The sequence below is a fragment of the Callithrix jacchus genome, chromosome 15 (assembly GCF_049354715.1).
Source record: "Callithrix jacchus isolate 240 chromosome 15, calJac240_pri, whole genome shotgun sequence".
Lineage (NCBI taxonomy): Eukaryota > Metazoa > Chordata > Mammalia > Primates > Cebidae > Callithrix > Callithrix jacchus.
In genome coordinates, this window is record NC_133516.1 from 73,635,517 (window position 1) to 73,656,428 (window position 20,912).

At 52.4% G+C, this 20,912-nt stretch overlaps 2 protein-coding genes across 9 annotated transcripts in view; one reads left to right on the plus strand and one right to left on the minus strand.

Moving 5' to 3' along the window:
- The window catches only part of LOC118147698 (uncharacterized), a 21,355-nt gene continuing 443 nt past the window's right edge, over positions 1-20,912 (minus strand). For 2 of the 8 annotated variants that reach the window (XR_004734164.3, XR_004734161.3), the window contains exons 2-3: positions 20,550-20,840; positions 1-13,975 (exon numbers count right to left, since the gene is read on the minus strand). Coding sequence is in view for 5 of the 8 variants with exons in the window: in XM_078351802.1 (XP_078207928.1) it covers positions 16,989-17,981 (993 nt within the window). In the remaining 3 variants the exon portion in view is untranslated. Of the gene's footprint in view, positions 20,841-20,912 lie in introns of those variants that run through there. The other 6 variants (XR_004734165.3, XM_078351802.1, XM_078351805.1 and 3 more) reach the window with 6 other exon arrangements.
- The window catches only part of GATA2 (GATA binding protein 2), a 13,702-nt gene continuing 10,217 nt past the window's right edge, over positions 17,428-20,912 (plus strand). Inside the window, exon 1 of the mRNA XM_008982257.5 lies at positions 17,428-17,725. The gene's annotated coding sequence lies outside the window, so the exon portion shown is untranslated. The remainder of the gene's footprint in view (positions 17,726-20,912) is intronic.

Consider the following 20,912-nt stretch of genomic DNA (forward strand, 5'->3'; position numbering starts at 1 on the left):
TTCATGCTTTTGAGTTTATTCACACAGTTCCACAGCCATCATCACATCTAAGTTTAGAACATTTTCACTGCCCCCCCAAGAAACGCCATTCCTCCTTCTCCACAGCACCTAGCAACTACTATCTGCTTTCTGTCTCTGCTACAAACATTCCATATAAATTGAATCACACAAACCCTTTTGTGTCTGGCTTCTTCATTCCTTTATAGGGCAATATAATATTCCATTGTATGGATATACCACATTTTGTTTATCTGTTCATCAGCTGATGGACATTTGGGCTGTTCCCAATTCTCAGTTATTATAAATAATGCTGCTATGAACATAGTGTGCAAATTTTTCTGGGAACATGTGTTTTCATTTGCCTTGGATAGATACCCAGGAGTTGCAATCTTGGGTCATGTATGTGGTAGTTCAATGTCTAAAGTTTCCCAGTATTTTTCTAGCAGGGCTTTGGATGTGCTGCAGGCTAGGGGTCTCCTATCCTCCTTTTCCCCACTTGGGAGTTGACGTGGCACTTTTCCTTCTTTCTCTGCACAGGTGATGTTGGGAGTGAGAAGAGCCTTGAGCCTAGACTGTCACACTGGGTGCCTGAGGCCCAGCTCCTGGAGTGGGCCTGTCACTGGGAGAGACAGGGTTACCTCCAGTATTCATTTGCCACTGCTGCCATATCAAAGTGCCACCAACTGAGCAGCTTAAAGCAACAACCATTTAGCTTTGCAGTTCTGTGCACTGAAAGTCTGGGCAGAGGGTGCCTCAACTGTATATTCTGCTCCGAGTCTCACAAGAGCAAAGTCGAGGTGTTGACAGGCTGGGCTCTTTCCTGCTCATTAGGAAGATAGGCAGAACTCAGTCACTTATGATTGCAGGCCTGGGGTCTCCATTTCTTTGCCACGAGCCCCGAGGCTTCCTTTGTTTTCAAAGCAGCAACTGGGCTTTCAATCCTTCCTTCCCAAGCTTTAAATCACTCTTTCCCCTATGCTGTCTCTTTCCAATGTCCTTTCTGCCTCTGCCACCAGCCATGGAAAGTTCTCTGCTTTTAAGGGCTTGAGTGATCCACTGAGCCCATGTGGATGATCCAAGACATTCTTCCTATTTTAAGATCAACTGATTAGCTGCCTTAATTACATCTGTAAAGTCTCTTTTGCTATGTGAGGTAACAAATTCATGGGCAGTGACAGTTTCCAAGGATGAGGGTGGCACTGTGGGGAGCTGTGGTTCTGCCTGGCACACCGCCCCAGAATGAGCAGTGGAAGAAGCATGTGCATGGATGTTAGATAGGCAAGAGCACAGCTGGGGTGGGTTTCTGTGGTTTTGCCACCTAGCATCCATTTCCATCCTTCTGAAATTACATCTCTATTTTCCACTGGGGGCACTGCCCTGCCCCGGCCGGCTGTGCTTTGTGAAGAGGTTGGACTTGGGGCTCAGGCCCGGCTAGTCTGACCATGTCACCCTCCTGGCCCCAGAGGCTGGTTCAGGGATGACATATGACCCAGCAGAAGCTTTTGGAAGAAGACCTCACATTCTTCCCACTGGACTTGGCCACAAAAGGGTGAAGGAATTAGAGCTGCTGCCACCATCTTGCAGCCACTAGGGCAGAGTCTGTGGGAGGATGGCACCACCATGGCGGTAAGAGAAGCCTGTGTGTTCATCTGGGCATTGTCTGCACACTGACTAAAGCCACCTGAGGCAGTCCACCCTGGAGTGTTCAGTTTTGTGAGCCCAAGACTTTTCTTTTTCTATAAATATGTATAGTCACGTGAATGCCTCAAGTGTGTTTAGTCTTAAGGATACACATCTGTGAAAACATATGATCTTTGGGTGTGGGATGCTAAGTGGGACTAAGACCCAGAGAGACAAGAGCCAGAGCAGAGGTGCTGGATGCCCCACATGTGGGGACAGGTTGTGCTGGAGGGAGAGGCTTGAGACTATTTTTATAGAAGAACTGGGTTTCCCCCCCCATTTTTTAAATTTTAATTTTGATGCAATTTCCCATATACCCTTTACCTAGATTCATCAATTGCTCACAACTTGCCCTACTGGCTGAACCATTCTCTCTATATTAATACATACAGAGAAACATGTGTATTGCTCCCGAACTATCTGAGAGCATGGTGTTGACAAGATGCCTCTCTACTATTGCATATTTCAGTGTTTCTTTCCTAAAAACAAGGACATTCTCTTATGTAAACACATGTGCTTATCAGAGCCAGGACAATCTGCATTGATATGATACTTTGATGGAACCCCACAATCCATATCTAAACGTCATCAGTTGTCCCAAGAATGTCCTTTATAGCTATTTCTGTACTGCTCTAGGATCTAGTTCAGGACCCCACATTGCATTTAATGGTCATGTCCCGTTAGTCAAGGAGGTCACATTTGAACACAGCTTGGAAACTCTAATGGGTCTTTGATGTCCCCAGGAGTGAAATCCAGAAGGGTTATTTGAATGGCCTCATACATATGCGTTCTTCGACTTGTTTTTTTCTCGCAGTATTGCTGGGAGGTGCATCTGTGTTGGTGCATGACACTGTTGCTCATTGTCATTGCTGTCAAGTATTCCATTGTGTGGGTGTGACATGGTTCATTTATCCTTTCTCCTATGAATGAACCTGGGTAGCTCACAGGTGTTACTGTGGTTGTGTTTATATCAATGGATGCTGCTGAGACTTTACCTGTGCAGGGAACTGCTGAGCTGACCTGTACACATCTCCTTATTGGTGTTGCCAAATTCTCTTACAAAGTGCACTTTCCAAAAAGCACTCCACCAGTGGCATGCCAGAGCTCCTGCTGCCCGACCTGTCTGCTCACATTTGGACCTGTCAATTGATTCAATTTCTTCCCTCAGGATGTGGATGAAGCCATCCCCATGCATTTGCCAGGCCACAGGACTATGCTTCCTCTTAATTTGCCAGTGGTTGGAAGCCCTCTGTGTAGCGTCTATGTGCTTTGCACTGGTTTTGCCACAGAGCGCATAGAAGGCAATGGCAGGCAGAGCCCCAGCCCTGGCTGTGCGGCTGTTTCTCTCTTCCCATCTCTCTGTCTCTGTCCTTTGTCTCCCTGGCTATGGCATGCCCACCCTCTGCCCTGACGTAATAGGAGCTCATCATGGAGGATTCTGGGCTCTGATGGAGGCTGAGAGGGAGGCCAGGCTCCACTGGACAGGGGATGCAGTAACTTGGACTAAATCCTCCAATTAGCCTCTCGGATCCTGGCCAAGCACAATGCTGTGGCCATAACATGCCTCCTCTGTAGGTCTGTCACCTAGGCGCCCTCACGGGCATGAGAGTTGTTTTGTGGACTGTAAACAGCTTCTGTAGGTGCTGAGTTGAGAACCCAAATCTATTCGTCCACTGTTTATTGGGGTTCTACTGTGTGCCAGGCTGTGCCTTTGAAGCTCCAGATGCAGAGGACAAGGCAGATGAAGTCACCAGTGCCACCCTGGGCTAGTTTGTCCTCAGCTCTTGCTATCCCATCCCTGGGCTCTGTGCCACCCTTCAGGGAGGGAGGCCGGCTGGATTCCTGCTGGATTCAGCCAATGAGAGGCTTTGGAGGGAACAGAGGAGGAACCAGGTTATTCTCCGACTTCCTCTCCATCTCAGGTGTCATCTCTGGTATGGCTCTGTCTTTCCTACAGCTCCAGCTCCTACTGGACAGGCCTGCTGAACCTCCCTGCATCACCTAGGCCCTGGGCTCTGGTAATGCCATCTCCTGTTGCCCCTCCAGCCCTGGGGAGGTAATAGCTTCTTGCTCCAAATTTCCAGAATTACTGCCTCACTGTTCCCTGTTCTTAGCAATTCTATCACCTGCACAATCATGTCCCTGAATTTTAACTTTTAAATTAAGCTTTACACTTTTCAAGTGACTTCTATTTCCCTGGTGGGACCCTAGAGATACTCTCACTCTCTTTGTGTTGTGTATATTACAGTGGAGGGAGATGAATGATGAGTAAATTAAGAAACAAATAGTTATGGTAAATGATGTGAAGAAAATGAATCAGGGTGTTCTCCTGGGGAGGGAGCTCACCGTTGGAGGGTGGGGGCAGAGAAATGCTATTGAGGAGAGCAGCAAGGTGTGCAGCAAGAAGAGCAAAGAAGGATGCCTTGTTTATTGAGTACCTACTATGTGTCAGCCCATCTGCTATGTCCTTCACAAAAGCTCTGATTATGTCTTTTGTAGTTAGCTTTGTGGGAGCTGGCAGGCAGCAGGGATTCAAAACAAAAGCTCTTCAAAATTGCGCCAGTCATTACAAAAACTCTTGGCATAGATACTTGTGGCAGAGACTGTCAGGTATCTTCCAAAAGCTATTTTCTTCCTCTGTAGAGGTTTAGCTGAGCACATGGTTTCTCAGAGCAAGACTACATTGCCCAGTCTCCTTTACCGCTAGATGTGGTCATGTGACTGTGCTCTAGCCAATGGGATCCAAGTGGATGTGTCAGCTTTCAGGAGACTTCCTTAAGAGACAGCCGATGTGCACCTTTTGTTCTTTTATTCACTTCCTCCTTCCTGCTGCCTGGAATCTAGATACAATGGTGATGCTGTAGCAGCCATCTTGGAATGTGAGGCAATGAAGGCCAATCTTGCTCTCTGACACCAGGGAGTGATACAGTAGCCCTGGATTGTCTACCTGTGAATTGTCACATGACAGAAGAAAAAAATTCTATCTCCTTGTTATGTGCAGCTGAATCTCATCCTAGCAACACAGTACTAACGAGCAGATTCAAGGCCATCTGCTGTCAAGACCCTTTCTGTTCCACTATCCTACCCATGCATCCTGGACTCATGGCCATAAGAACTCCCAAGGAAGTGAGTCAATCTGGCGTATGTTGGCAGCCCCACCTCTATCTTGCTTCCCAATCCAATAGGTATATGTGGCTCTCTGCTCATTCCATCTATCTATTGCTGCTTTAAAAATAGCCCCAAAACTCAGTGGCCTCAAATAGTTCATTATTATTATATCCCACAAACTATGGGTCAAGAATCTGGATGGGACTTGCAGGAATAGCTTGTATCTGCTCTGTGATAGCTGTGTCCTCAGTGGGGATGACTCAGATGGCTGGGGGCTGGGATGGTGGGAACTGGTAGGGCAGGTCTTTCGCCACCGGTGGCCTCTCCACCTGGCTCTAGCCTCCTCACATCATGGTGGCCTCAGGGCAGTTGGATTTTTAACATAGCAGCCCAGGACTCCCAAGGAGAGGCTTTCAAGAAGCAAGGAGTGGGCGTTAATCATCTCTTCCGGCCTGGGCTAGAAACTGCAGTGTCACTGCTACCGTACCCTCCTGGTCGAGTCACCTCAGAGCACACCCACACTCAAGGCCCCTAGCATGAGGGAGTAACAAAGACCTGGTGGCCATCTTTAATCAGCCATGCCTGTGACTACCAGGACTCTTTCAGTTGTAAGAGGCACAAAGCCCACCTCAGACTGACCAGAGGGAGAGAACTGGGAGTTGTCATTGGCTCATGTCACTGAAAAGGCCAGGGCTCTAGCTGGCTTTCGGCAGTGGGACTGAGAGCCAGTCTCTCTCAGCTCTGCTCTTCTGTGCTGGCCTCACTCTCAGGCATACTCTCCTGAGAGTAGAGGTAAAGATGGCTACCCACAGCTCCCAGTGCCACACGATCTGCCCTGTGACCCCAGCAGGAGGGCAGTCGTCGAGGATTCTTGCCAACTTTCCAGGCTGGACTCTCCATGGATCCTCCTGAGTCATGTGCCCAGAATGAATCAGCCAGAATGACTCTGATTGGCTGAGCCAGGGGTAGGCACTTCACATGGACCACCTTGGACTAAGAGTGGGAAGGGGTGGTCCCTGGAGGGAAAATCTGGGTGCAGCGACCTGAATATGGACACATGGATGCTGCTACAGTGACCCGCTGGGCGCCCAGTGTTGGGCCCCTGCCATGTCCCATGCAGGTGGTTTGGACAGGCCCAGGCTGACCTGTGGTCCTTACATGGAGTCCCCAGTTCCTCTCCTCTAACATCCCAGACCTTGGCTCCAGATGGCCCACGTTCTGGGCTTTGAATGTGGGGCCACCATCTCTAGAAGGGCAAGAGCTCTGGGGCCTCTTGCCAGGAGCTGCAAAGCCTGGAGACCGGCCTCTCAGGCCTGCCTGCTGACCCCAGGTTGCAGGGCTTCCGGAACCCACCTATGCCCCAGTTGTCACACCCAGCTCATCAGAAGGTAGTCTAGGAAGGCAACCAGGCCCAAAGTGTGAGGGAGCCATGTCTCAGCCCATGGGTATCTGGGCACAAGGACAGCTAGTGCAAATGTCCTGGGGTGGACACGTGCCAGCTGTTTGAGAAACAAGAAGGAAGCCAGTGGAGCAGGAGTGGAGCAAGCAAAGGGAATGACAAAGAGGCTGCGAGGGGCCCGGGTGCTGCGGGAGGGTGTGGAGCAGACAGGACAGGTTTGACTTACGTCTTTTTTTGTTTCTGTTTTTGTTTTTTTTGAGACAGGAGCTCACTCTGTTGCCCAGGATGGAGGGCAATGACGCAATCACACCTCACAGAAGCCATGACTTCTGGGTTCAGGTGATCCTCCCGCCTCAGCCTCCCAAGTAGCTGGGATTACAGGCGTGTGCCACCACGCCTGGCTAACTTTTGTATCTTCTGTAGAGATGGGGTTTAGCCGTGTTGCCTAGGCTGGTCTGGAACTCCTGGGCTCAAGCAATCCACCCGCCTCAGCCTCTTGAAGTGCTGGAACTACAGGTGTGAGCCACCATGCCTGGCCTGTCTTATATTTTCACAGGCCCCTGCTGGCCACTGTGCTCTGAACAGACTGTGGGGAAGCTGGGAACTTCCAGCAAGGAGGCTATTCCAATAGTCCAGGAGAGAGACCCCAACCGATTGGACCAGGCTGGCTGCTTGGACCAGGCCTGCTGCTCGTTGAGGCGGGAAGTGGTCAGGTTCTGGAACGTCGGACGAGAGGCCGGTATGTGAGAAGGGGGTGGGCAGGGCCCAAGGCCTGGACCCTGGCTTCCACCTCCCCACCTTCTAGGGAATGGACCTTCTGGTCACCTTCATGCTCACTCCGAGTCCCTACCCATCCAGTCCCTCCTGCCCACAAGGTGGCAGGGCAATTTCCAAAAATGCACATTGAGGCCAGCACACCGAGGTAGCTAATGGCAGACACTGGTTCCTTCTTAATGGTCCATGCATTTATTTCCATGTGATTCAGAAAATTACCTAACTAGCTCACTGGCCCTTGATTTTGGCAGTAATATAAACTTGCCTTTTGGAAATCATTTGGTTTATAAAGACATGAACTGATTTTCAAAAAATGATTAAGGAATCAGGGAGGAAGAGATGCAGCAGAAAGACTTGGGCAGAAACCTGTGAAGATGGTGCTGGGAATGACCGCGCTTTGGGGCGCGGGCCTGTGGCAGAGCACCAGCCCCTCTCTGGGTGTTCCTGGCCCATGAGCCCCACTCCTGTGCTCTCACACACCCATGTCTCCACTGTCATCCCAGCCTCGGGGGCCCTACATTTTCCAGAACATGCTGGGCCACTCCACCCCCTGACCTTTGCACGTGTTTTTCCCACTCTCCAGATGGCACAGGTCATCTCCAAGATTTTTTGCAGGACTGTTAGTCATTTATATTTTTTACATTCAAAACTTTAATCTGTCTGAAGTTGATTTGGATCTCTAAGAGGAGTACAATTTTATTTTATTCCAGATGGATATTCAGTTGTAGCTGGCTCCACTTACTTCACAATCTGCCCTTCTCCCACCAGATCAAAATACTACCTTTGTCATATATCTCCTTCTCATATATCCTGAAATCTATTTTTGTATTCTCCATTCCTTTCCATTGTCTAGTCCTCTACCACTGCCATATTGATCTGATTACAGTGACTTTGTAGTATGTTCTTGTTTCCAGGAAAGCAAAACCCCTAGAGCAGTTTTTTTCCAGCCTTCCCTGGAATTCTTGGGCATTTATTCTGCCATATAATCTTTGAGATCATTTTATCCAGTTTTTAAAAAATTATCCTGTTGGTAATGTAATTTGAATTACATTACATTTCTATGGGAAAAATGGGAAAATTGACATTTTTCTGGTATTAAGTTTCCCTGTCCAAGAACATGGCACGTCTTGCTCTTTTTTAAATCTTATTTTAAAATCCGTCCGAAGATTTAATTCATTTCTGTTTCCAAACTTTTACTTTATATGCTTCATTTTCATAAACGATAGTGCTCTTTCTTGATGAAAATCCTGCCAGTTCTTTCTTCAGCTGAAACGCGGTGTGCCCTGTGAACATCAGCATGGACGTCTGCAAAGAAAATATTGTGTGGCATTCACCTGAAGAAGGTCCCAGCATCTGTTATCTGGTACGCTCAGGATGGGCCATCAGCTGAGTCCAAAGTTGGTTTCTGTTTTCCTTCTCTTCTCTTCCTTTCTTTTGAGACAGGGTCTCACTCTCTGTCATTCCCAGGCTGGAATACAGTGACACGATCACAGCTCATTGCAGCTTCAATATTCTGAGCTCAAGTGATCCTCCCACCTCAGCCTACCAAGTAGCTGGGACCACAGGTGTGCATCACCATGCCCGGCTAGTTTTTAAACTTTTTATTTTTAGTAGCGATAGGGTCTTCCTATGTTGTCCAGGCTGGGTATTTCTTAATTTCTTTCTTTTTTTCTCTTTTAACAAATAGGGCTCCATGAATGTCTTTGGACACACCTCCTTCTTGCTCATGTGTGAGGGCTTCTCATATCCCTGGAAGAGGACTGGCTGGGCCATGTGGCATTCCAATCTTCAGCTTTGGCAGAAACAGCTAAATTACTCTGCAAAATAGTTGGAACTATTTACATTCCTGGCAATAAGGCAAGAGAATTCTTGTTTCTTTATGTTTTAGTCAGTGGCTAGAATTTCCCCCCGACTTTTCTTCTTGGAAAACTTTTTTTCCATCTTTATTTTGTAGTCAAAAAGTTCACATTTTGCATTTTAATCTCGTTTTCCTATATAGGGTATATATACATGTGGGCATGTATGTGTGCAGGTGTATAGCTCTCTAGCTCTACCTATCACCTGTCTATGTAATTTCAACAGGAATCAAAAGGTACCATGAAAATCTTTCTCCCATCCCTGTCCCCAGCCACCCAAACCCAGGTCCCAAACACAGGTAGATGTCAACCATTGTTAACAACTTCTTTTGTTTTCCATCCAGAGAAATTCTGTAAATATGTAAGTGAATGTATATATTTTCTCTCCTTACCCAGTTCTTAATGAAGTGGTAACACATCATGTACTGCATGTTTATTTTCACAAGAATTCTATCTTGGGATTATGCCGTATCGGTATGCAACGAGCTACTCTTTCCTTTTTCTCACTCTTTCTTTTCTCTCTCTCTCTTTTTTTTTTTCAACAGTGGTATAGCATTTCATCTGCAGACAAACATCTTTTGTTTCCAAACTTTTGCCATAATCTATGAGGCTGCAGTGAATTTCCTGATAAATTTTATAGATGTAAAGCATATCTATCAGATTAAGTCCTATGAGTGGAATTCCCAGCTCAAAGGGTAAATATATTTGTAAGTTTCACAGCGTCCTGTTGCTCATCCCAACCTGAGAGTGCATCAGTGGACACTTGCCCCAGGCCATCTCCCCCATGCCCTTAGGAACATGATGCGTTATCCAGTGTTTTGACATTTGCTAAAACCAACAGGTATAAAATGGTATCTCAAAGTGTTTTTATTTTTAAAACAGCCTTATTGTGATATAACTGACATGCTATAAAGTTCATTTGTTTTAAGCATACACTTCAATAAGTTTTAGTAAATGTACAGAGTTATAACCATCACCACAGTCTAATTTTAAAACACTTCCTTCACCCCAAGTATCTTGACATGTGTTAAATTTTCATTTCTCTGAGTGAGAGTATGTTTTCATTCATTTACGAGCCATTTCTATTTTCTTTTCATTGAATTTTCTGTTCATATGCTTTGCTCATTTTTTTCTATTGTATTTTTTTTATTGATTTATAGGTACTTTTTATATATTATGCTTCCAGATTAGTTTAAGAGCCTCTCTTCCAAAATTCACCCTGTGGTTTCATTTCTTACAGGCTGGAATTAACAGAACCTGTTGACCGGGCTGCTCCTCTACCACACCATGAGTTACCTGCACACAGTGACCATATTCAATTTTATTCCATGTCCTCTGCTGCCTAGCACAGGGCCTGGCCTAGCGTAGATCTCTGCAAGTAAGCCTGGACTCTATGTTCTATAGATGCATCTATAGATGCAGCAGCCCATCTATGTTCAGCAGTCTCATCATTTGTGGAGAATTTTCCATCTATGTGGTGAGTCATATCTGACTCCTCCACTGGAATGATTGCTCCCTGAGGGAAGGTCCCATGGCTGTTTGGTTTGCTGCTATCCATCTGGGGTCCACCACAGTGTGGCCTAGCACATTATTTAAAAGTGCTGATAAGACTAATTTATTAACTAGTTAATGACTAAGTGGTTTACAGTACCCGGAGGGAGAAAGATATTGGAAGGCTACAGAGAAGGAAAGCCAAAACCAACACAGCCACAGTAACTGGTGTTTCCATGAGGGGCACATCCCCTACCCGAGGGCCTGCAGCCAGTGGGTGGGAACCCTGGTGCACACTATCATAAGCGGTGATGCTGCAAGACTCTGCCCTTACGTTGCCATTCAGGAATACAGTCCCAGGGTGGCTCATCTTACAACTTTTCAAGAGAAGCTGGAAATGACGCTCTTTACATGACATCTTTCTACTTCGAAATGCTAGCAATGATGATCAGTCACTGCACAGGCCCCTGAGACTTGGGCTGCCAATTTGCAAAGCCTGGGTTTACAAAACACAACTCTTTTTAAATGCATGCTCACACATAATTCTCCCAGTCATCCTGGAGGGAGGTGGGCAGAGGCAGACCCTGAGGCTCAGAGCAGAACAATGACTTTCATCCAGCCACCCAGCTGGTAGGGGTATGTATGTGGGTGTGCGAGGAGGAGATGGGGGAGTCCTGACCCCCTGGCCTGAGCTGTCATACAGCTCCTCTTCCAAGAAGGAATTGGGCCATTTCTGAGGGAAGTGAAGCTAATTCTCAGAGCTCCTGGCCAAGGCCCCCTCCCAGGGTTTGTCCCAAGCCTGCCTGGGCAGGTGAAGCTTGGCCTGATGCCTGCTGAGCTCCTTCTAGGGCAGAGATGGGCAGGGCAAGCTCACACCTGGAAGCCCAGTTGGAGTGTGGCCTTCTCTTTGCTCTCTATATCTTGCTGTTGATCCATGCCCCACGCACAGCAATTAATCATCACCGCCTCATGACAACTCCGGTATAATTATCTTGTATTATGAGTGAAGTCTCGCTGGCAGGCCAGCCCTCCCTAGAGAGGCCACAGCTCCTGAGAGCCAGGTGAGAAGTGTTCTCTGCCCTCATGGGCACGGCGGGTGCAGGGATGTGGAGGGGCCTCAGTGGTTCTATCCCTCCATCCCAGGCCCCTCTGGGATGGGGGCAGGTCAGTGGGGCTGGAGTGGCTGGCTGCTGAATGACTTGCAAAAAGTCATGGAGGGGAAAAAGGAGCTCCCGTAGTGATAGAGAGAAATGACAATGATGAAGGCCGTCCAGGCCCCTCTATCCTCATTCCCTCATTCCCAGAGTTGCGACTGATGCCAATCAATTGTCAGATATGATTCCAGTTGCTGAGCTGTAGCCACAAGCAAAACAGAGCCTCCACCCCCACAAGAAGCCTGGCACACTAGAGGGAGAGCCAGACAGCACGCACACAGGGGCGAGGCGATTTCAGACTGTGTTAAGCACTACGAAAGAAATGCACAGGGCCTGGTGCCGTGGCTCATGTCTGTAATCCCAGCACTTTGGGAGGTCAAGGCAGGTGGATCACAAGGTCAAGAGATAGAGAACATCCTGGCCAACATGGTGAAACCCCATCTCTACTAAAAAAAATACAAAAATTAGCTGAGCTTGGTGGCGTGTACCCATCCCAGCTACTCGGGAGGCTGAGGCAGAAGAATTGCTTGAACCCGGGAGGCGGAGGTTGCAGTGAGCTGAGATCGCGCCACTGAACTCCAGCCTGGCGCCTGGCAACAGAGCAAGACTGTCTCAAAATAAAAAGAAAAAGAAAAAAAGAAATTCACAGAGAAGAGCGGGGCACAAGGGAGCGACCTGGCTCTCGGAGGGTGACACTTGAGTAAAGGCGGAATGCACTCGGGGCTGCGGGAACAGTATCCTCAAAGGGCCTGAGATGGAACGCTCTGGAACAGGAAGACAGCCACTGCGGATGCAGTGAAGAAGAAGGAAATGAGGTCTGAGAGGTCAGTAAGGGCCACTACATAGGTTCTAAGAGTTTGGCTTTTTGGCTTTTATTCTAAATTCAGTGGGATACATTCTCAGAAACGATTTCTTGCTGCCAACTTAACTGTAGCCTTTGCAGCTTGCCCCCCCCCCCCGCCCACCCCGTCTATAGTTTCCTGCCCATCCATCCACCCATCCTTTCAACAAACACTTATGGAGCACCTACTGTGTGTCAGCCTTGTCCTGGGGAACAGCAGTGACAAGCAAAGCCCCTGCTCCCGGAAAGCCCGCCTTCTGAAGGTAGAGACCGTCACCCAACCTCTTCTGCACGGGAGCCGGCTCCTCGGACTCCACCCGAGACACCCGCGGCCGGCAGGTGGCGCTCTGCGCCTGCGCTTGGACAGCGGCCGGGGGTCGCCGGGCGGGAGCCCAGACCCGGGCCGGGGCCGGGGCCGGGGCCGGGGCGGGGGAGGGGCGGCCCGGGGGGCGGGGGTGGGGCTCGCGTCGCAGGTTGTGTGACTTTGGGTTTGACCTGCCTGGAGATGAGCTAATCCCGCAGTATAATAGACTCCGGGGAGATAGGGAAAATGGCTGCGGCGCTATCTGCGTCGCCATGGGGACCATCGCGCGCGCGCGGGCGGGGCGCAAGCCTGGAAAAATACAGCCTTTGTCGGCGGCGCGTGTCACTCACGGCGCGGGGACCTCAGGCGGCGGGTTCGGGCTTCCTTGTCCCAGCTGCAGAGCTCCGGCGGGGAGGCTCTGGGGCTCGGAGCCCCGGGTGTCCCCAAATTCCGCGGACGGCCCCTCCTCCTACACTCGCACACTCCGTTTTCGCCCCAAAAGTCTCCTGTCTCCTGTGACACAGCACGTTCCACCTCGCCACTCTGGCGTCTGTCACACTCGCTCACACCATTCCCTGTCGCCTCCCCAGCCCAGAGTCTACTCACGCTGGCATACGGACAGGCCCCAACTACTGCCGTTCCCCCGTGCCCCTCATGCAGCTCACCTGGGCACACCTGGGCAGAGATACAGCAGGACACGCAGCCTCACGCAGACCCGAGCACACCACAAGTTCACGCCCAGAGGGAGCACTGACACCTGCACGCTTTCCCCCAGGAGGCACAGGAAGCTTGTGTGCCCTGAAACACAACGCAGGGTGGGCACCTGCATGCACACCACACATCAACCCTAGTGGCCTCTGGCGTGCCCCCCTAAACAGCCACCTCCAGGGCAGACACAGTGAGGCACTCGCAGGACGCTCATCCTCTGCACTCGGACACGCGGGCTTGCACTCCCATTCCTCCGCCACGTGTCCAGCCACCCTGGGCTCACATGCTCAGTGCAACACCGCCTCCTGTGCACCCTGCAACCGCCTCATCGGTTACCTTTGGGCACTCAGCACACACACGACCTCCATGCATGTGCATGAATGGACTCGCACATGTGCACTTTTTTGTGGCACACTTGCTTCACACACCTGCACACTCGCATGCACTGGCACACCCACGTGTCCACCCAAACACGCCGGGCACACAGGGGCACACACTCCGTGGCCCTGGAAGGCAGGCGGGTGGTGCGGGCACGGGGCGCCCGCGTGCCCCCAGCGGACGGCTATCTGCCTGCCCATCAGCGCGCGGATCTGCGGTGGTAAATGATGCATTCGATGGCGGGCGCATTTGTTGTGCGCTCTCTGAAAGGGCTCCGATAATCTGGAAGGCAGAGATAAGGAACACCATTTATTCCGCGGCACTTTGGAAACAATTCCCAGCCCTGTACAACCCCATTCTCGGGCAGCCTCCGGGAGCCGGGCAGATAACGATTGGCTATTCATTATCTTCGCCGGGAACAAAGATTAGCCGGCCGAGATGAAAAATTACCCCGGACAGCGGCGCAGCCCCGTGCGGAGCCCCCTGCCCGCCGCCACCGCCCGCGCCTCAGTGCCCCGCCGTGTCGGCGGCCCGCAGCTCTTGCCCAGCCGGGCCTTGCCCCGCGCCCGGCGTTTCGAGCCTGGCGGCTGAGCCCTGTCTGCCTTTCCATCTCAGTCGGTTCGTCCCATCCAGCCCATCTTTCCTTTGTGTCCCCACTCTTCTCCGCGGCCCTTCTCACCTCTGTCCCCCATCTCACAGTGGCTCTTTGAGCCTCTTTGGGGTTCTCTTCCCATCTATTTTTCTCTTATCTCTCCAGCCTTTCTTATCTCTCATATCTCTATATCTCTCTGGTTATCACCTTCTCTGCTTTTATTCCCATCTTTCTGACTCTTTCTGTCACTTTTTAGTTGTTTCTGTCCCTGAGTGTCCCCAACCCCTAGCCCTGTCCCAACCAGTGCCTCTTCCTTATTGTTTTTAAAAATCTGTCCTTGGGCCTCCCATCTCTTTCCCCACTCCTTGTCTCTCTGGATCTTTCTGTCACTGGATTTCCATTTCTCTCCATCCACCCCACCCAGAGGGCCCCACACCTCTAGGCCTCATACCTTCTGCCTCTCAAGGCTATGAACCTGGCTGCAGACCAGAGACTGGAAGGCTCCAGCCAGCTCTGGTCTGGCCAGTCCAGCCCTGCCCAGTAGGCAAAAGGCAGGTGAGGTGGGGAGGTGGAAGGCCTGGAACCCTCTTTCCAAGGAAACAAGACAGAACTAGAAAAGGCTCGGTAGGCACCCAGGCCCTGCTCTTGTGCTTCAGACTAGCTTGCCCATGCCCCTCCCCTGTGAGGCCCGGGGCCTTGGGATCTGGTGGTCCCAACGAGGACACCTCATTAGAGCAGTTATTCAGCATGGCGCTGGCGACAGCAGATAAGGCTTATCAGCTCATCTCCCCTCCCACAGACAGACAGAAAGTGCCCAGCAAATGGTACCCTGGAGCTCCACTGGCGGCCTGCCCTGCTGGTTAAGGAAGGTCTGGATGGTGGGTGATCCTGGAGGATGCACCCCCTCCCCCTGCATCACCCAGGACACACACCTCCACAGTCCACAGAATAGGGCAGCGCTGGCCAGGGAAACATGCATTTAAAAGACATAGTCATATGTACAGTTGCCCACAACCCAGATAGGTGACACAAATGCCCACCCCAACACACATCAATTCATACATGGAGCTGTACATAGACATGCAGACATGCTTGTATATATCTCCTCCCCACCAGCAGTTCAAAGATACAACGATACACACTGATACCCTATGTTAAAGACATTTGGGCATGCACACAGCCAAATGAATGTTCAGATACACAAATAAACACACCCCACAGCCATCAGTTGCAGAATTATACATGGATATCCAGACACATGCAACACACCTTACACACACATACCTACACATACACCAGTTCAAGGACACATGCAGATACCCAGGCATAAACTATTAAAGACACACACAGGCCAGGCGCAGTGATGCACACCTATTATCCCAGGACTTTGGGAGGACGAGGTGGGAGGATTGCTAGAGTCCAGGAGTTTGAGGCCTGTCTGGACAGCATAGTGAGACTGTGTTTCTACAAAAATAAAAATAAAAAAATTAGCCAGGCATGGTGGCATATGCCTGTGGCCCCAGCTACTCAAGAGGCTTAGGTGGGAGGATGTCTTGAGCCTGGGAGGTTGAGGCTGCAGTGAGCGGTGATGGAACCACTGCACTTCAGTTTGGATAACAGATCAAGACCCTGTCTTACAAACAACAACAACAAAAAGACACACAGTAACACATGCCTAGATATATGCACATACACACACTCCAAAACACACCAATTCATAGACATGCCGCACACACACTGCTACAAACACAGGGACACACTCTAATTTTCAGGCAAACACTTGGAAATCCCCACCCCCTCATTACATGAGTCTCTGACACGACCCCTCAGACACAGAGCCAAAAGGACACACAAACATTTCCACAGACACACTCTCTTGTGCCAACTTCCAGGGTCATGCTCTGAAATAGCCAAATTGTGACCTACTGCCCAATACATAAACTCTCAGGAACCGACAAGAAGAAATGGACATACTAATATACCCAGTTTTGCAGACACTCCTGATGTGATCATAAATGCATGCAGACACACCTGGGCACACAGGATGTAGACTTTGGGCCACATGCATAGAACACACATACAATGCAATAGTCACCACCAGATTTGGAGAAAGACCTATAGACACAGGTGTCTCAAAGATCAGGGGACAGACACACTCCTCTGGGGGCACACCTGGGCACAGGAGCACACATTTCCCAGTCCTTCCAAGGCCAAGGACTTTCTCTCTAGGTTCAAGGTCCCCAGGCCACTTTCACTCTCCCTGGTCTGACTGAATGGGAATCATAGGGGTGGGGGGAGACATTGGCCGGCTGAATCCCGTAGTAAGAACTCTGGCAACACAAGGATTGGACTCTCTTTGCCCACAAACTCGGGGGCCTTCTGGGGATGAAGACTCCCACGCTCACCTTCTCCCCACCTCCCGCCCCCCACTTCTGTGAACAAGCCGTCTGCACCCTTCCTTGCTTTCCCCTGTGTGAGAGTCTACCCCCGGGAAATAGGCCAGGGGGACGCCAGACGGTGGACTTCTAAAGTGCTCTGGGTCCCCCAGAGTTAGGAACTGGAGTGGGGGTGGGACAGGGAGAGGAGCTGTGCCTCTGCACTTAGCTAAACCAGTCTGGCTGTGAGGGCGTCCCGAGTATGCCGAGCTGCATCTGAGTGTGTGGCCTTGTGTGTCGGTGTGATCCAAGCCGTCTGAGAATGTCCTCAGGGCCACAGCTGCGTGCACATGTGCACAAACGTGTGCATGTCGGTGCGAGCACTCCTGGAAGTGGATTGAAGACAGAGGAGCGGGCGTCTGTGTGCCATTGTGAGTGACTGCGTGTGCCTACAGCTCCTGAGGGTCCCCGGGGAGAGTCTCAGTAAAGACGTGTCCCAGGCTTTCTGAGCGAGCATCCCTGAGGTCAGGGGCGCGCGTGTGCGCTCCGGAGAGGGCGGGAGAAGCCTGGAGTGTGGATGCACAGGATGTGCGCGCCCTGAGTGCCTAGCGGCCCTCGGCCGGCCTGGCGGCTGGACCTGGTAGACCGGGTGCAGAGCCCCGGGCACCCTCCTGCCCCCTGCGGCGCTCCCGCCCCCGTCGCCACCCCCTGTGCCCCCCCCCCCGCAAAGTGATGTCGAAATAAAAAGCCGCGTTGCGGCCGGTGGAGGAAGAGAAGCAGCGTAAGCGCGAGGAAGGTAGCGAGGCCAGCGCCGCGGTGCTCGCTGCTCAAGTCTGTCTCTTGCCTGCCGCCACCTGCACCCTAGCCGGGCCCCGTCGCCCACCAGGCGGACAAAAGCCGTCCGCTGAGCACCATGCGGCCGATCGGCCCGCCGCCCAGGCTCTGTTGGTGAGCGCCGCCACCCCGCGCCCAGGTTCCGCGAGCCTGCCCGCCGGCACCTCTCCCTGCTCACAGCTCCGCTCCGACCACGTCCGCCCGGGGGCGCCGCCCACCGCGCCTCGCTCGGTGAGTTCCTTCCACTTCCACCCGCCTGGGCCGGGCCCTTCCCGCTCCCAGCCCGGCCAGCCGGGCACCGAATCGCTTGGTCCGTTTGCCCTGTGGCCTCTACTTTTGAGGCTCTCCTTGGCCCTGAGAGACACCGGAAACCCTGGTTATAGGGACTTGAACGAGAGGGAGTATTTGGGGACTTGGGGACAGCAGGCCCGCCTGGGGCCTCTAGTCTTCCCATTTCTCGGAGCCACAGGCCAAGAGTCCTTGGCATTCCCAGAGCCTCGCAAAGTACCCCCGCCTCCCGGCTCCCGAAGTGGGGCCTTTGTCTCGGCCGCCCCCAACCCCCAGGCCGCCGCGGCAAATGCGTCCGAGCAGGGCCGCCGAGCGGCGGCTGCACCTGCCGGATGGTCCCGTGCGCCGGCTTTTCGCGGCTTAACCCGGCTCGCTCCTGCTTGCGCCCCCGCGCGCTTCGCCCCGCAGCCCTTTATCCTGTGTGACTGGGGTGCGGGTGGGGGAGAGTGCCGGGTCTGGAAGTCTCCCCCCGTCCGAAGCCGGAGTTGGAATCCGTTTAGTAGGATTTCAATAAGAATGGGGCCGCCGGGGGCTTGAGGATCTGCCGCCGATAGGCGTAGACGACGTTCTGGATCTGTCTGAAAACGGGGCATTTAAAATTATTCGGTGGCGGCCAGGCTTGAACTCTGGGTTGCTCCAACCACGAGGGGAAAGGCCCCGCGTTCAGGGCCCCCGTGTGTGGCGGCCGCTCCTTTACCGGAAAACAAGGAAGGAAATTCGTTGTTTTGGAAAAAGCCTCCTCTTCCGAGGTCGGGAACATCTGGTGGTGAGCTCCAGGTCTACGCAGGCACCCCGTGCTGGGATTCGTTTATGAGCAGGCAGGATTCAAGAACCAGGTAGGGCCGGTGCGGCAGCTCAGGCGTCTGGAGAGCGTTTCCCAGCCGGGTTAACAAATTGCAGACAAATTGCCTCTAACGAAAAGGATTTACCAGTTGTCAGGCCGCCGGCCCCGGCCGCTCCGAGCAAACCGTGGCTGTTTGTGGAGGAGGAAGGGCGGCCGGATTGTCTGAGGGTCTCAGCAGGGCCTCGTGGGGAGGCTGCCAAGCTTGAATGTAGGGGTCAGAAGCAATACAGAAGCTCGGAGGCGCCTGGGTCCAGGGTGCTGTGACACCTAGGACGTGGGGGCCACAAACTCTAGGATTCCCAAAAAGGCAGAACAGGAATGGGGTGGGAGAACCTGCACTGAGGCTGAATGAGGGAGCCTTCTGATTTGGGGGGCTGGAATTGAACCCCAAAGAGCAGGAGGGGCCAGTATAGCCGTAGTCCCCCCTTGGGCACCCCCTCTGGAGGTATGACTGCTGGCCTGAGATCTAATGACTCGTCTTTAAGGGAACTTCTGCACCCATCTGCTAAGACACCCCACTTTCTCTCTGTACCCCTAATGTTTATTGCTAATTTGGGGCTGGGAGACCGCTGGGTTGCGAATTAAATTTCTCTATAGAAGGTAGTCCCTTAGCAAATGGGTTTTCTTGACACCCCATTCCCAGCCCCACACCGCGGGCCAATTAGCTGCCCATAAGGAAAAGGCGAGAAGAATTAGGTTACAAAGGGAGGGCAAACTTATCTTCCCAAAGGGGCCGCCTCGGATGAGCTAAGTTTAAACAAAGGGCTCAGGTGGGAGAGCTGCACGGCCCGGGAGACCTGGCCGGCTCTGCGTCCCGCCTGAGACCAGCAACTTAGGAGAGGCAGGCGAAGCACTCTAGAACCGGGCACCAGATCTGCTGCCTCCCCAGCTCCCGGGCAGAAGCACCCACTCAAACGGTGACGATCGCCGCTGTGAGTTCTCCGGCCACTTGAAAAGGGTCCTTAGAAAATTCTGTTTCCTGGCTGATTATCTCCAGTCCTCGGGGAAATCTTGTTCCCAAGTAAGGAAAGTGACAGCTTCTTAATGTGATCAAAGGCAGCGCCGTCATTTCTAACTGTGCTCCCCGAACGAACAAAATACTGAAAAAGGGAATGTGTCCTTCTGAAGGTATCTGGGGACCCCAAAGTTCAAGGCCATAAACGAGTAAATCTGCACTCAACAGGCCTGGAACAGCGCCTCAAGATCCCAGCAGATTTTGGGGGCTGCCTAGACCCTCCCCAGGAGTTTGTTTGGGGCCCGAAGTGGGAGGATGGTGTCTCCGGTCTAGTGGGGAGGGGCCCGGTTGGTGTCCGTCGGTCTGTCTGGCTTACACAGACATTCACGAGGGCAGGTCCCCTTTATTGGCCAGCTGGACCTCCTGCTACCTGGCGCTGCATTTCTCTGTCCCAGGCGGGTTCGTTTCCGCCAGAGAATGCAGCAGTCCCGCATCCTACGCAGGACCTGCAACCGAGGTGGAGGCTTCAGTCAAGCCGGCCCCTGCCTGCGTTGTCAAGGAAGGCAACTCCAAGGGTTGCAGGGACCTGGCAGAACTCCTTTTTCCCTTTTTTCCGCCACAATCGGATTGCGGGCAAGGAGGCTGGTTCGGGTCTCCTGAGGCTCCGGCTCAAGCACTCCTTAACCGCCCTGCTAAGCCCCTCTGCGCGGCGATTTTCTGAGCTGCCGAGCGGGGTAATTAAATCCCTTCCTCGCTCCGCTCTGCGCCAGACAGGCAGCAGCGCAGGGCTGACGTTTGGACAGGGGACTCAGTCAGGCTGGCCACCTCCACTATCGCAGTGGCCAGGACGTCGCCGCGGAGGGGTTAGGCACCGAGCTCGCGGCACTGAAACTGCGGCTGCACACAGAACGGAGGCGGGGGATGAGGGGTAATTTTTATCGGGCCTTTGGGAGAAAAAGGCGAATTACCTGCTTTCCCGAGGGCGGTGTGCAGCCACTTCCCTGCGAGCCGCGGCGCAGATCGCGGCGGGGCGGGAAGCTTCCGCTCGGCCCTGGAGTTCACAGCCCAGCGGACAGCTGCGGGTCTGCCTCCCGCGCTGGGTCCCAGGGTTCGCGTTCGAGCCGGGCAGCTTTGCTGGACGCGGGGGATTATTCCCGGTGCCGCGGTGTCTTTCAGAGGGTCCTGCTAGGCTCCGGAGACGCCAAATAGGCTCGAGCTCCGCGGCGATCTCATTTTACGCGTTGATGAAGAATAGTAAGCTAAAGGATGGGAGAAGTTGAGAGACAGACCGACGGAGAGACAGTGGCCCGGCCGGACCGCACGCGTAGAGG